We start from the raw sequence: 14,078 nt of genomic DNA, 5'->3' as shown, positions 1-14,078 counted from the left end.
CCATGGTCAACTGTACAATGGATATCCGCAAGAACAGTTGATCCGGATCCTTGATTGAACCCGAATACGAAGTGCATATATGAATGAAATCTGAGATACAACTTCTTACGATATTTGATGATAGATATGATATTCATTCGAAATGGCTCAGTCTTCGCGTTGATCTATGGACGTCGCTGATTGCTTCTCGATGCTCATATTTCGGCTGGCGCCATTTTGCACAAATCGATCAAGCATCAAGACTCACTAAAAACATATCTTGTTTTCTTCATTTATTAAATTTTAAAGTCTCAACCGTCCATTTAGCACCGAAACTACACGCAGCAAAATAAAGCGCAACCTTTCTTTGGATGCCATGCCTCTATTCTATGGTTATCCGCTGCTCTGGTTCTGGCCGGCATTGACCGATCCGTCGTGAACGACATGTTGGGGATTCGTTGCATCTTCGGCATTGCTGTTGGATTGAATTACAGTCATCTCTTGGCCCTCATCATTTGTTTGTGCTGGCGCGTCGTTATCCGTCCGAGTATCAGACGGGGTTGCTTTGTGACCCCAGCGATACCAAAAGATTGTTCCGATAGCTGTTAAAAGTAGAACCACAGTGGTGACAGCCATGATGGCGCAACCTGGATGAGAAGTGTGCTGAGCATCGATCTGTTCAATAGACCATGGATAACACTCCGATTTGGCGACAATGTAGGCGCCAAGCCCCATGTACAAGAAGGGGATGACATAGTGCACGTATTTTTCAACAATACGTAGGACATGCTTTTGTCGCATCACCAAGAAGGCAGCCAAGAGCCAGAGCCCGAGTAGAATGTAATACACAATGATGTACACTGCGATTTCTGCTCCTCGGACTTGTGAGAATAGGGGTATGTAGACGCCGATGTTGTCTCCTCCATTCATCAAGGTGACGGAAGCGACTGTTAACACGCCCTTCATACCAGCGACTCTGGCATTGTCTGTCTCGTCTTCGGCGCTGGGCAGGAGAAGCTCCAACAACTTCCAAACGCCCAAAATGATCGGTAACAGGCCCAAGAATCCAATCGGCTCGGATGGCAGGACGAGCGAAACGCCAAAGCCAATCATGCTGATTACCACAATGACTGTAAATCCAACAAACTGGCCAATGGTGATCCTGAGTGGCGTCAGGGCTTTGCTGGTGGCTGACTCGGCGAAAAAGGTGACCAGCACGAATGCATCGTCGATGTTGGTGATGGCGAATGTAGCACACGCAGTGCCAATCGCCTGTCCAATCTGCATTTCGGGGAACGATCCAGACGCCAGAGCAAGGTAAAAAGACCACCGAGAAAACAGGTTTGTATTCGAAAAGAAATGCGCCGGGGAACTGAAAATGGCAGAGCTTGTGCAAGAATCAAAGTCAAGAGCTGATGAGGGAAAAACACGTAGCTGTCGATCGAGAGACTCTCCAAGACAGAAATTACGAAGCACATCTTGGCACCCTAAGGAGAGCGTGGGGACAATGAGCAAGATGATGCCGAATACCCGGGATTTATTGCGGCAAGATGTCGGAATTTCAAATGGCCATGAATTCTCCTCGATCGCCGCGAGGTCTGTCGAAGTTATCTCTTTTCTACTTTTAAATTTCAACGTTTACAGAACGAATCAGAAGCCATGACCGGCGCCCAAAGATCTCGCCGCCAATCTGCTTGGGCCGCCCATGCTGGTTCCTGGCACAGCTCAACCTTGACGGAGTACCAGTACCGCAGAAACGGATAGGCGTTAGAAACTGCCTAGCGGCTCTCGTCCAGGGCTCACTAGCGCTCTGATGAACCCAAGAGATTGGCTATGTAGGTGGTAATAATTGACTTACAAGGTATTTCATCAAAATCGCCACTTTGCATGTATGGACTGGCTCTAGTTTTATAATCATATAGACCACCTACCTGAGAACAGACCAATAACATACATATTTCATACCATTTATTCAGCTGGCTAACAATATTAACAACATATTGAGCGCCACAGTTATGCTTACAATGCAGTGCAAGGGAATAACACAACTTAACCCCGAAGAGCTGTTGCTTTTTCCACTTTAGTCGAGGTTTGGGATGGAAAAAATCTCTGGAAGGATCGAAAACAAACTTCTAGGCATCATTGTGATTCGATTTTTCGATACCAACAACTCAGCCACGCCTCCACCATGAAGGGCGTGATAGTCTGAATACGGCTGTAGGATTCATGATTCCGTCTCCTCATTCGCTACCAACGTCTCGGGACCTGTGCTCTGTGTAGTACAAGGCAGCCAATGTTTTAATGCCAGACGAACCAACAGCCCTCATCGCATCATTTGGGCAAACATCTCACGGCCTCCAGCTCTACCTGATAGGCCAGTTACCGGTATGTTGGGCTGGCAATGTCGTGTTGGGTCGTTTCAGCGAGCTGATTGCCTACAGCAGCTTCAGACTAACCGACGACTACCTAACTTAGGGTATAAAGAAAGGGGCCCCATCTGGTGGAACCTTCTCAAGCCAGATCACATTGCACAAGACCGTCACCTCCATATTCGTCTCCCTGGGTAGTGACCCCATCTGTCAAGGCTAGCCCGTTGATCTAGAGCTTCGATACACAATCCATCTCGAAAGAAGTCTTGTTCCGCCATCGTCGCCATGGCCCTAAGCGATGCCGTGGACGCTTTGATTGGGGGCCATGGCCTCACAATGTCCCTCGTTTTGGGAGGCGTATTCATTGTCGTCTTCTGGCGCCTCTCTACTCCTCGCCTTGATCCGCAAGAGCCTCCGATCTTGAAAGCCCGGATACCCGTGATTGGGCACTTCCTAGGCATGTTGCTCAACTCGCACGGCTACTGGAAAATGTTATAGTAGGATCACTCTTTCACACGTCGTGGCAAAATCATGGAATTCAGAATACTCACAAGAAACGCGGCAGTGACGAAAATCCCATGCCAGCATGCACACTACCCATGCTTGGCGGCAAGATGTATATCATCAACGAGCCATCGCTGATCAGCGCCGCCTTTCGTGCCCGTAGCCTGAGTTTTGACCCACACTTGATCAAAACGATCAAGTACACGACTCCCATCTCGGCCAAGGCAATGGACATCCTGAACAGTGATGGGTTTTGGCCCCGCTGGGTCAAGCTGTTCTACTCGTCCATGACGGGCACTGATCTATTCAAGATGAACATTGTCGTACTCGGAGATATATTTCGACAGATCAACTACCTTCCTCTGAATATGGAGGTTGAAGATACCGTAAGCTAGCTGCAATATTCTCATCATATCAGTCTCCGTATATGACGATCATGTACCGCATCACTTAAGCCATGACTTTGTGTAGTCATCTGTAACATACCATGCATTGTTTCCTACGTCCTGGTTGCTGACTTGACGATCATAGAGCATATGGCTGCGGGGGATGCTTACAACTTCGACAATCACTGCATTGCTGGGAAAGGACAATCCTCTTTGCAAAGACAGAAGTTTGATCGCCAAGCTCTGGTAAAAAGAAAAGCCCCGGAAATTGCTCTTCTGTGCTTCTCCATTAACGAGTCTCTAGGGAATGGGAGGGGTGTCTACATCACTTTTTGCTTGGCCCAGCACCGTGGTTAACAAGTTCATCCGCCTACCAAGCGCGTGCAGACATACATAAAGCTTTGACCGAATGTAGTAAGTATCCCACCAATATTATCCTTATATAAGAGACTATATGGCTAATCATCTCTAGAGTGTAGCGTTTCTTTCAATCCACCGTTGTGAGATACTCTCTAACGCCTCATTGTAGACTTTGCATCTGCAGCACCATTAGCTCCCGACGTTAGCGAACTTACAATAGCAGCCCTCAGTTTGCAAGATGAGTACGATTACAGCGCCAAAGACAAGGCAGCCATGATGATGGCTATTCTGCAGGGCGCCTTGGCCAATACCATCCCCACCGCCTACTGGTTCACCATGCACCTCTTCTCAAGACCGGCCCTCGTTGCCAAGCTGCGTAAGGAGCTCAAGCCGCTCGCAGTGCCGGGACCTCAGCTGGCCAACGGCAAACAGGAGATGTTGCTCGATATCCGGGGCCTTGAGAGCCGGGCCCCGCTACTCATGGCCGCATACCGCGAGACCCAGCGCACCATTGGCGTCGGGTGCCTCCACCGCTGGGTCAAGTCCGACACGCTGCTGACCTCGGCCACGGACCCGGGCAAGACCTACCTGCTGAAAAAGGACACGCCGCTATTGATGTCAATGCTCGTGAACCACCAGCATGAGGCACACTGGGGCGCAAATGTCTCCGAGTACCAGCCAGAGCGGTTCCTGCGGTCCGATTCCAGGGACGACGAGCGCGAGTTCAACGCTGGGGCGCCCGTGCCGAGGGGCGCTTATACACCCTTTGGAGGCGGAAAGCATCTCTGTCCCGGAAAAGACTTTGCAAATGCCGAAAACTGGGGGACGATGATTGCCTTTCTCCTGGGATTTGATTTCACGACACCAGAGGGAGAAACCTTGGAGGTGCCGCAACGCACGATGCCTCTACCCGCGAATACGCTCGGCAGGCCGACCGCAGGTTCCGATCTGAGATCCAGTGTTAGAAGAAGAAAAGGCTGGGAAAATGTGGTCTGGAAAGTCGGGGAGCCAACAATCTCAAAAGATTCGTGAGGCAGCTTTTCCTTAAACAAGTGTTCACTTCTAGCCCAGGTCACATTGGCCAAATATTACTGTATGTTTTAGGAATTACGATTGATGTATTGCTTGTGTCCAAGTAGTTTGCGCCCTGCGCCATGCCGAGAGTGCTTTCGAGTCTCAGTAGTTTAGAAAATAAAGTTGCAGAATCGTAACGTGTCTAGTCTAATGTGATTAATCGAGCTCAACTCTGCTCAATGCTTCATTGATAAAGTCTTCATCACGTGAGTGGGAAGCCACTGGCTCAATCATTTCGGGCTCTGGCGTGTCGGGCACTGATTCCTTGGGGTCCTCACTCGCCCATTCCGAGGTAGCATCGACGTCGCTTGCGCTGGCTTCGCTATCGGTGTCGGGAGGCGTCTGGATATCATGCGGCCTAGTGATGCCCAAATTGCGCTTGAGCATACACATTTCGACCGTGATCCCCGGCCCAAAAGCACAACCAACCACAAAGTCTTTGGCTCTGCCACCTGGGGCCATCTCATCCATACCTTTTGACCGCAGCTTGTCCATGACGGAAAAGATGGTGGCCGAGCTCGAGTTTCCGTGATTCATATAAGTCATGTAACTGGCGCGCATATGCTCAGGTGTAATGGACATGGCCTTTTCGGCTCCTGTGAGAATCGTTGCACCTCCTGGGTGCATGGCCCAGTCGAAATCTGCGGCTTCGCGATACTTTGGCCCCATGTCAGGAACATCGCGCATGAGCTCCGAAAAGGTTGGTTGCAGAACCTGCGCAGCTAATTTGGGTACTCTTGGTGATAAAACGACCTTCCAGCCAACGGGATCAACATCGAATCCAAGATCGTGGTCCGTGTCGGGAATCACCTTGTGTTCCCAGCCAAGAAGCTCGTAAACGGGATCCGCCGTCCTTTGGCCGAGGCCATTGCTCAGAATAACCGCGCTTCCACAATCCGAGAACAGAGTAACGCCAATCCTCGTCTCCTGGGTCTGATTGACGCTGTCGAGTTCGCTCCGGACCATGGTAGTGCTGACTTCGAGCGCAACGCATAGTATCCTGGCGGGTTTCCGTCTCGCGGCATGGCCCAGAGCAAGATTGGCGGCAGTCCGCAGCGTAGCCAGGCCTCCAGAACACCCTACGCCGTGGAGCAAGACCTTTTCGACTTGATGCGTAACACCGAGCTCCTTTAGGACAAAATGATCAAAGCCTGGATTTGCGCTGTCGGTGCATGTTGTCGCGACCACGTGTGTAATATCAGATAGTTGAATGCCGGCTTCCGAGATGGCTTTTCGTGAAGCTGCTACGGCCAATGGCACGCCGTCGGTCATGAATGTGCGATGGAGCTCGGCTATCGAGGGAGCCTCTTTGGCGTTGACGAGAGGGTGGTCCGATGTACCAATGGAGGCTCGGGTGTCGATGCCTGTGTAGCGGTTGATAGACAGGACTTTCTGCATGCTGCAAAGTCCATGTGATGAGTGCTCATGCCTATAAAATCACGAGGAAGAGTGAGCGACTTACGCTGGGCTATCGGGGTAGAATCTCTCTGCCAGATGCTGAACTTGATCTGGCTTGAGCGAGTGAGGAGGATATTGAGATGCTATGCCAATAATCGAGAGGCCTAGCTCCCCGAAAGCGTTTGTTGTCTCCATGGTTGTTCGTGTTTCTTGTTTATCTGCGGTAGGGATGGGTGAAGCGGCTCTGGGCACGCAAACAAATAATGGTGGTTAATACTATATATTTCAAGTGCTAATGTTCTTGGACCAAGGCGCGAGTCGTGTCGTCGTTATGAACTGATTCCATCAATGTCCAAATTAGGCAATATTGGATGCACTGCCCTGTGCTTATGGAGTATAATCGTCGCGTGATGCAAGACCAGGGCTGACGAAGGTATTTGGCCCAGAAGCACTCACTAGATGTGCTCGAGACCAGCGATTGGCGGGCAAAGAAGTAGCAGAAAACGGAATAGGATAATGAAGAAGAGGAGTAGAGCTTGTAAATGGCAAAGGTCTAGGCAATTGATGTGGGAGAGGTGTCAAATAGGGTCGGTAGTCGCTTGCTTCATCCCGAGGCAGTCTCATCCAGGCCGCCAGCCACACGGACAGAGCACCTATGTACCTATCACCTTACCTCCTACAGATGTTTGTCGTGCAGAGCAGGCAATCTGTTCGAATGTGTGCCGTCATGCCGAGGATTGTGGCCTTGCGATTGGACAAAGGGTATATCTCATGCAGCACAGGCACAGATCCCCTTTGTCCAAGTGTAGGGCTAGGCCGTCCCGCCTGTGTTTTGTCCGGACCATTACAGCAGAACAGGACAAATTTGAGTCGCATTTGAAACGGCTGTGTATGATCGACGATAGGATAGCTATTGGGGAAATGGAGCTTGTCTCGCCAAAACGCCCCCAAAAAGCCCCACCAAAGACAGAAGCTCCCACCCTAGGGTTGAGGCCCAAGCTCGCTACAGATTATAGCGATTCACTGTAATCTAGAACCCGGTAGCCTAACTACTTTTGAGACTACAGGTATCTGAAAGGCGTGACCTCATCGTTACTTGAAATCTGCCAAGCGATCACTCATTGTCCTTTAGACTAAATATTGATAAAATATACTGTCCAGTTGACTACATTCAATTCTATAATACTCAGTTCTTTTGGGTATATCCCGCCTACTACATGTCCATCGAAATGTTTCTCAGCTCCATCGATAAGCCGCATGGATTTCAACTTGGCACACAAGCTACTGCAATAATCCCTGGATGGGCCACAATCTTCTGACCAACGGGGCACAAGGTGATGAATCACCAGGAATTCTCATAATCCGCATCAGGTCCTAGCGTATCAGCACTTTTGCCTTGGCTCAATTTTGTACATGTATGCAAGTGCGCACGCTGCAGAGGCGTCGTCGCGTAGTATTATCGTCAATACGCCTCGTACCTGCATCTGTAGGTATCTACACTCTATTCCCTGCTGCCTGGAAAAAACGTCGTCTTTGAGACTGCAGCTGGCTCAGCCACCACAATGTGCGCGGCTTCTCAAAACACTACGGTAAAAGGATATGACGGTACGATTGAGATTGGATTGAAGCAATCGTTGCCAGACATTCCAAAACTCGGGTTTATAACTGCGACTTCAAACCCATTGGTGGCCAGGAGGCATCACGGAATGGAATTGACCCCAACATGCAAACTGAAGCGTGCTTTTACAGACATTGTGCAAATCTACTTGGGGAGGTAGAAGCATTGACCAGCATTCTAGGATTTATTAAGTGAATTGATACAATCTATCAATTGTCATACACAGGTACGCTCCTGTCCGAGTACTTCCAACAGCCATGACCAGCACTACATACGATCCTTGTCATGGCCTCGCTCAGCACTTCATGACTGGGACATTACCCGGGGCCGAGTAGGCCTTGCCGCCATTGTCGGGCTGGCCCGTGGAGCCGTAAATGTTGATGAGGATGCTCGGGTCGTCCTGCTTGTAGGCGCCGGGGAACGAGACGGTGGAGCTCGGCGTGGTGGTGCCGCTGCCGCCAATGTGCAGCTGGGCACAGCTCATGTAGAACTGGGCCGCCTTGCTGGTCTTGGCCGAGTGCAGCGCCAGAATCTCGACGCGGAGGAGGTAGTCGCCGGCCGCGACGCACGTGGGCAGGGTAAAGTAGGCCCAGCCATTGTTGGAGATGAGCCGGTCGACTCCCCACGTCTTGGACGACGTGTCAAAGGTGTCTTCCCAGATCTTGAACCACTTTTGGCCCGTCTTGGACGCCGACGCCGCATTGTCCACCTTGGCGAGCCACGCCGTCACTGGGCCCTTGTGCGATTTGGCGATGGGGTTATCAGCGTCGCCGGAGAATTGCGCACCGCCAATGACGTGCTGGAACCAGGCACCAATCTTGTCGCCTGGGTTGGCGTTGATGATTGTAGACGAAGTAGTGCCGGCTTGCTGGCAGACAATATCATTGGACGTGACGTCGTAGACGGGATTGTTGTTGTTTGGCGCGCGCAGGCCGACAAGAGAGCCTTGATCGGCTCCGTTGACCGAGACTTTCTGTTCATTGTTGGATCAGCAGGGCAATCATACAAGTGACGTTTCTGGGAGTTTACTCACTTGGAAGATGGTGTGAGCCTCAGCTGTGAGGCTCAAGGCCAGAACTGTTGCCAAGGAGAACTTCATATTGGTCACGATTTGCAGATGACTTGTCAACGATGCTCATGCGTGCTGGAGCAAATCTCAAAAATCGCTAGGCGCGAATGTCAGGAATATATATTCAATGTCTGTTCTCAACCAACACGCTTCGTAGTCTCGCGTATAGTAGCCTCCTTTCTATCTCCAGCCTCGGCAGAACTACTCTATCAATGCCTTGTCCGGCCGTTTCTTGAAATTGTCCGGCCGCGGGTTGTGCATCACGAGATCCGTTATCTGAGGCAATTCCTGGGAAACAATCGGGGCTTCTACGGACGGCTGTAAATAGCCTATGCATGGGTTTGAGTATGTCAGATATTGCAAGGCGCCCTCAACTTCTTCCGCGCGCTCGTTGATTGGACCGCCATTTCTGGGCATTTCCTGATCGGGGTGATTTACGAGCTGTGAGCCTCGTCACATCTACCGATTGGCTGATGCAGATGCGGTATGATTCATCTAATTGATGTCGGAATCCGGGGTGCAGCGCCTTTCGTCGGGTCCAAGTCTTTCATATTCCGTTACCAAGACTTTAAATGTTCCCCAACCGTGTCTGGCCATCAATCAGAATCGCGGAATGCTGGAGATTCATGAAGATGCGGAGGCAGCAGGAAAGTCGTGATACAAACATCAATATCTATACTACATTTTTGTGTCATACCTAATGTCCGAGATTTGATCATGTCGGCATTGATTCCTTGGGCGAAAACTGCGGGAATAACATCCTCATATTGTGACACTATATTCCTTTGCGGAGTCGTCCTTCTCCGAAATCTCAAATCCCCTATGGCAAGTGGGCAGTAGTCCCCTAGCAATATCGACAGCTTTATGTTCCATAATTCCTTGAACATGTAGATAAATTAATTTATTGCCACCTAGGCATCATATAAGCATATCTAGGGCCCATTCTTTACTAGTACTAGGTGTACAATGGAAGCGCTTTATATAACTCCATCATACCAACTTGAAGCAAAACGAACAGGCGGTTTATTGTACATAATCATAATATTAAGACCAAAGTCAGCGAGCAAAAACTCGAAATTCAGAATCTGAACTTTTACTTGAACTTCCCAATATTTAATTCTAGACCACAATCCAGACGCCACTGTATATGCACCGACGCTCAACGCACCTCAAGACGCCGCACTGCCCAGTCAGTCATTGACCTCGTTTTTGTCGTTCCGTTCCAATATTTTATGGTACACCCGCTGCCTTACCAAGACGACCAGAACCCCTGCTGCTGAAAATACTCATGATACCAAAGCCGACGTAGAAGAGAGCCAATGGATATGCGACCAGTCCCCGCATTCCACGCATACGGCCGACGGCGCAAAAGATTCCACTTGCGCTCGTTGTGCACCACACAATGGCGGCACTCGTGAGGACATAGCCAATGACAGTGTCCATGGGAAAGACAATTCCAACCAAACTTGTGAGGACAAGAGGTAGGAGACAGTAGCCCAGCACGCTAGCACTCCTGGCGAGAGTCAGAGTGCTACTCAGGTGTCCCTTCCCATCAGCACCGGACGGATCGCCAGGATATCCACCGCCCGAGTATTGAGGAGCTGCGTGTGAGGGCGAAGGCGACGAGGGTCCGTCGGGGGTCATGAGCGACAGGATGTAGTGTAACAAGATGCAGCCCATCAAGGCCAGACCGTAGATATATCCGAAATGGACCTTGCCGCTGAAAAGAAGGAAGAAGCCAAACATGATGAAGAAGAGAATCGGGCCTCCGAGGTCGGAATCGTCCATGAGATGTTGATCGATACGGGCAAAGGGGTTGAGGACGGCAAAAGTCTAGAGAGTCCATGTATTAGCATATGCCCCATGAGATGAATAACAGATTCCCAAGGCCGTCAGGTGTAGGGCACTTACCTTGCGCTGGATGTGGTCAAAGTTGATACCAAGCTCCTCCAACAATGGTGGCTCATTCTCGTAACCCTCTGTCGAGAAAGCAGCAATCCAGCCCGTCCTCAGTCCTCCTTGCTCCCCCATACGTCCACTGACCCCGGGTGCTGATGCGCCGCCAAACCCTCCATAGCTTGTGCTCCCACCTCCGTAGCCATAGCTCGACTGTGACGGTGTTCCGTGGCTCTGGATGCCGGGCGAGTAGGAGGACGGGTAGAATTGTAGGTTTTGAGCAGCAGCGCCGCCGCCGTATTGGTTCTGAGGAGGTCCTCCGTAGTACTGCGACATTGTGCTGTGGCAGAAGCAGCTACCTCTGTGAAGTGATGTAACAGGGGAAAGTCAAAAGAGGGTCTGAAATCAAGGGAATGTTGCGCCAAAGGCGTAGGATTGTTTGAATGAGTGACTTGAACTTTAGACAATGCTGGTGTTGTTCAATTTGGGATATAATGATGGAAGTTATGCGACCGAGTGGTGCAAGCGTTGCAAGAGCGGCAGTATGTCGTCTGTAAGAATGGAAATAGAACAAGGTGTTTGTAGAATTAAAAGGCAACCGGGTGTCAATTGGAGGTTTGAAGCGCCCGCAGCTCTGGAAAGCAGCAACCTGACGCCAGCTCACCACTTTTGGCAAGGATGGTGGTTGCTTGCCTGTCCACTGGAGTCTAGTCCGTGCACCTGCTTACCTAACGAGTACCTACCTGGCACCACATGCACCTATCCAATGCGACGGAACGGCCGCTGTAGTTAAGCTTGACGCTACATTATCGGCGCAAAAGATTTTCCAGCCGACCAAAAATTCCCGTCCCCAGCGCCTCTTTGACCTTCCATCGAGCGATGGCGCTTGTCCGCATGCCCGCCGGTTGTATGCGAAAGAGGCGATTCCGAGGGTTCATTTGATCTACTCTCTTTTTTTCCCGCCCCAACTCAAGTGCAATTCTACTATCGCATCGTGCATTGTGCACTTTATTGCAACAGACACCTGTCCATTCTTCGCATCTACCTGGACTACTTCATTGTCAGTTCTTTGGATCCATCGGCGCAATGGTACGTTTTACTCACCTGCAGATTTCCGAGCCATTCTCCCCTTGCAAGCCTTCGGCATCCAACACAACAACTCTTACTAACATCATCTACAGGCCTACCGTCTCATCACACAAGTCGTCGTCATCGGCTCCCGTACCATCGGTCGTGCCTTTGCCGAGGCCTACAAGCAAGCACAAGCATCCTCCCAGTACCAGCGTGCGCAAGCAAAGCTCGACCCAAATGCCGCCGCTGCTCGCGCCAGTCTGAGCAGCGGCATGACTCTCGATGAGGCCTGCAAAATCCTCAACGTTAAGCCGCCACAGGGCGGCAAGGCCAACTTGGACGAGGTCATGGAGCGGTTCAAGAAGCTATTTGACGCAAACAACCCAGAGAAAGGCGGTAGCTTCTATTTGCAGAGCAAGGTGCTGAGAGCGAGGGAACGATACGAGGCCGAGATTAAGCCGGCCATGGAAAAAGCTGCTCAAGAAGCAGAGGTCCAAGAGGGGTGGAAGCCCAAGGTGTACAAGGACCGGTGATCGCCCGAGACATCAACTTGAATATTACGAAGCGCGTGCGTACCGACCTCGATGATTTGGTTACGATCACGACTACTAAAAGCGGCACTGTTTGCCGCAATATCAACTTCTACAAAACAATCTTCACTCGACTTGGCAATTGGCATGGCCTGGCGTTTATGGCTCGGACGTTTACATGATTTTCCTGGTTCTGGCTCATGTGCTGGTTAGACGAAAACCTGGGGCATTGTACAACTACTATAAGTGTATATCAGAACAAGACCGCGGGCAGATTAGAGCGCCGTTGCGGCAAATCAACAACAGCGTGTGAGTTTTTACATAATCACACGATGTGCACGGGCTTGCTATTTGTGTGAGTTTGACCACCAATGTCACAGCAACTGATACAGTGTGAGCCACAATATCAAGGTGTCAATTGGGGTTCTCTTTGCAACCGTGGAAAGTATGCCCTTGCTTTGTACTTGGTCGTCCGTTGTTTTTATCTGGGATATATGTGCCAGTTTCCGTTGGAGCTTGCCACGATCGAATACGACCCCTACCTAAAGCTTCTCAGTATGCAGACCTTTCATGGTCCTTCTTTTCATTGGCTCGCTCATCAACTTTCCTCTCGTCGCCTTGCTTCTCTTTGACTTTTCCCTCGCCAGGTTTGTTCTCAGCAGCTCCGGTCGCAGGCTCACGATAACGGTAGGAACCTGGTAGCTCTGCTGGCACTTGGCTAGTCGCCAACTCTGCTGGTTCCGGGTCTGCCGCCAGTTCGGCTGTCGGTCCATCCTGGTCAAGCTCTGATCTCCATTCACGACCAAAGAATCGCTTCCAAAGTGGTTGCGTTCCGTCTAGTTCTCCTGCATTATTGCGCGGTTGCATGAGGAGCCGCTTTCTTCTTCGTCTCACTTTGAATAACCACGCTGAAACAACTATGAATATGGTAATGCTGCCCAAGGCGACACCAAGGCCAATTCCTATCCTAGCCGGTTGGCTCAGGCCTGTACCTGTCTTGGAACTCGTCGAGTCCGTCGAGTTAGTCAAGTCGATCGAATTTATATTAGTGTTCGAGGTAGTATTGGAAGTCGGAAACAGGGCGGATCGTCTGGAGGCTACGTCGGCCGGGAATAGACTTAAATCTGAAGAAGCCCAGAGAACGACGACGGGGCTATGAACGGCCACAAAGCCGGTTACAGTGATTGTGGTCGTGAAGGATTGTGTTACAGGGAGAATAGGGACAGCTGTACTGCCGGTGGTCATCAGTGACGCACAGCCTCGAGGGTCCCAGCTGAACCCACTTGACAAGGATAACATTAGCATCCCTCTTTCGCAGCGTGAAAACAAGTAAACTCACCTTTGGCAACAAAACTCTGTGAAATGATCTCCATCAGACTCCATGACATTGATCTGCATATTTCCAGGGCACATTCCCGGGCTGTAAAAGAATTCGCCGCTGCCATCGCCTTGACAGGACTTGAACATTGGGTCCAGAGTTCCGCTTGTTATGACTCCCCCGCCGTTAGCCGAGCTATCTATATAATAGCGATTATAACAGGATGTTGGCGGAATAAATGTCGTGGTCAGGGCTGATAGCCTTGAAGACTCTGTGTTAGTAAAACCAATATCCGTGATATTGTGAACTATTGTGCTTGTCTGCGTATTCTGAATTTCCGTTACGCTGGACGTCGTTATGGGAATAACCCCTGCGCCTGTTGTTGTTGCCACTGCCTGAGTTTCCGTTACGCCGGTTGGAGCTATCACAACGGGTGATGAAGACGGAGTCGATGTCGACATGATGGATACATGGACATGCGACTTATAGTAAAAGTTCTAAAGCGC

At 50.5% G+C, this 14,078-nt stretch overlaps 7 protein-coding genes across 7 annotated transcripts; 2 read left to right on the top strand and 5 right to left on the bottom strand.

Annotated features, from left to right (window-relative positions):
- Positions 1 to 372: 372 nt before the first annotated feature.
- Positions 373 to 1,266, bottom strand: PFICI_10060 (uncharacterized protein; the record flags this gene model as incomplete). Its single annotated transcript, XM_007838641.1, has 1 exon — positions 373 to 1,266. One exon carries the CDS (start codon positions 1,264 to 1,266, stop codon positions 373 to 375), a length of 894 nt encoding a protein of 297 aa, XP_007836832.1.
- Positions 1,267 to 2,633: 1,367 nt separating this feature from the next.
- PFICI_10059 (uncharacterized protein) lies at positions 2,634 to 4,630 on the top strand (the record flags this gene model as incomplete). Its single annotated transcript, XM_007838640.1, has 5 exons — positions 2,634 to 2,845; positions 2,914 to 3,238; positions 3,384 to 3,484; positions 3,543 to 3,649; positions 3,768 to 4,630. The coding sequence occupies 5 exons, from the start codon at positions 2,634 to 2,636 to the stop codon at positions 4,628 to 4,630; spliced, it is 1,608 nt and encodes a 535-aa protein (XP_007836831.1).
- A 198-nt stretch (positions 4,631 to 4,828) lies between these two features.
- PFICI_10058 (uncharacterized protein) lies at positions 4,829 to 6,265 on the bottom strand (the record flags this gene model as incomplete). Its single annotated transcript, XM_007838639.1, has 2 exons — positions 4,829 to 6,071; positions 6,135 to 6,265. 2 exons carry the CDS (start codon positions 6,263 to 6,265, stop codon positions 4,829 to 4,831), a joined length of 1,374 nt encoding a protein of 457 aa, XP_007836830.1.
- Positions 6,266 to 7,983: 1,718 nt separating this feature from the next.
- Positions 7,984 to 8,787, bottom strand: PFICI_10057 (uncharacterized protein; the record flags this gene model as incomplete). The annotated part of the gene is made up of 2 exons (XM_007838638.1): positions 7,984 to 8,661; positions 8,722 to 8,787. The coding sequence occupies 2 exons, from the start codon at positions 8,785 to 8,787 to the stop codon at positions 7,984 to 7,986; spliced, it is 744 nt and encodes a 247-aa protein (XP_007836829.1).
- A 1,200-nt stretch (positions 8,788 to 9,987) lies between these two features.
- Positions 9,988 to 10,989, bottom strand: PFICI_10056 (uncharacterized protein; the record flags this gene model as incomplete). Its single annotated transcript, XM_007838637.1, has 2 exons — positions 9,988 to 10,590; positions 10,669 to 10,989. The coding sequence occupies 2 exons, from the start codon at positions 10,987 to 10,989 to the stop codon at positions 9,988 to 9,990; spliced, it is 924 nt and encodes a 307-aa protein (XP_007836828.1).
- Positions 10,990 to 11,739: 750 nt separating this feature from the next.
- Positions 11,740 to 12,257, top strand: PFICI_10055 (Mitochondrial import inner membrane translocase subunit tim-16; the record flags this gene model as incomplete). The annotated part of the gene is made up of 2 exons (XM_007838636.1): positions 11,740 to 11,742; positions 11,835 to 12,257. The coding sequence occupies 2 exons, from the start codon at positions 11,740 to 11,742 to the stop codon at positions 12,255 to 12,257; spliced, it is 426 nt and encodes a 141-aa protein (XP_007836827.1).
- Positions 12,258 to 12,806: 549 nt separating this feature from the next.
- Positions 12,807 to 13,721, bottom strand: PFICI_10054 (uncharacterized protein; the record flags this gene model as incomplete). The annotated part of the gene is made up of 2 exons (XM_007838635.1): positions 12,807 to 13,536; positions 13,594 to 13,721. 2 exons carry the CDS (start codon positions 13,719 to 13,721, stop codon positions 12,807 to 12,809), a joined length of 858 nt encoding a protein of 285 aa, XP_007836826.1.
- Between the last annotated feature and the right edge of the window lie 357 nt (positions 13,722 to 14,078).

The sequence above is a fragment of the Pestalotiopsis fici genome (genome assembly GCF_000516985.1).
Source record: "Pestalotiopsis fici W106-1 unplaced genomic scaffold PFICI_Scf_7, whole genome shotgun sequence".
Classification (NCBI taxonomy): Eukaryota; Fungi; Ascomycota; class Sordariomycetes; order Amphisphaeriales; family Sporocadaceae; genus Pestalotiopsis; species Pestalotiopsis fici.
The sequence above is the reverse complement of the archived record's forward strand: the minus strand, read 5'-3'. Positions and strand labels throughout refer to the sequence as shown.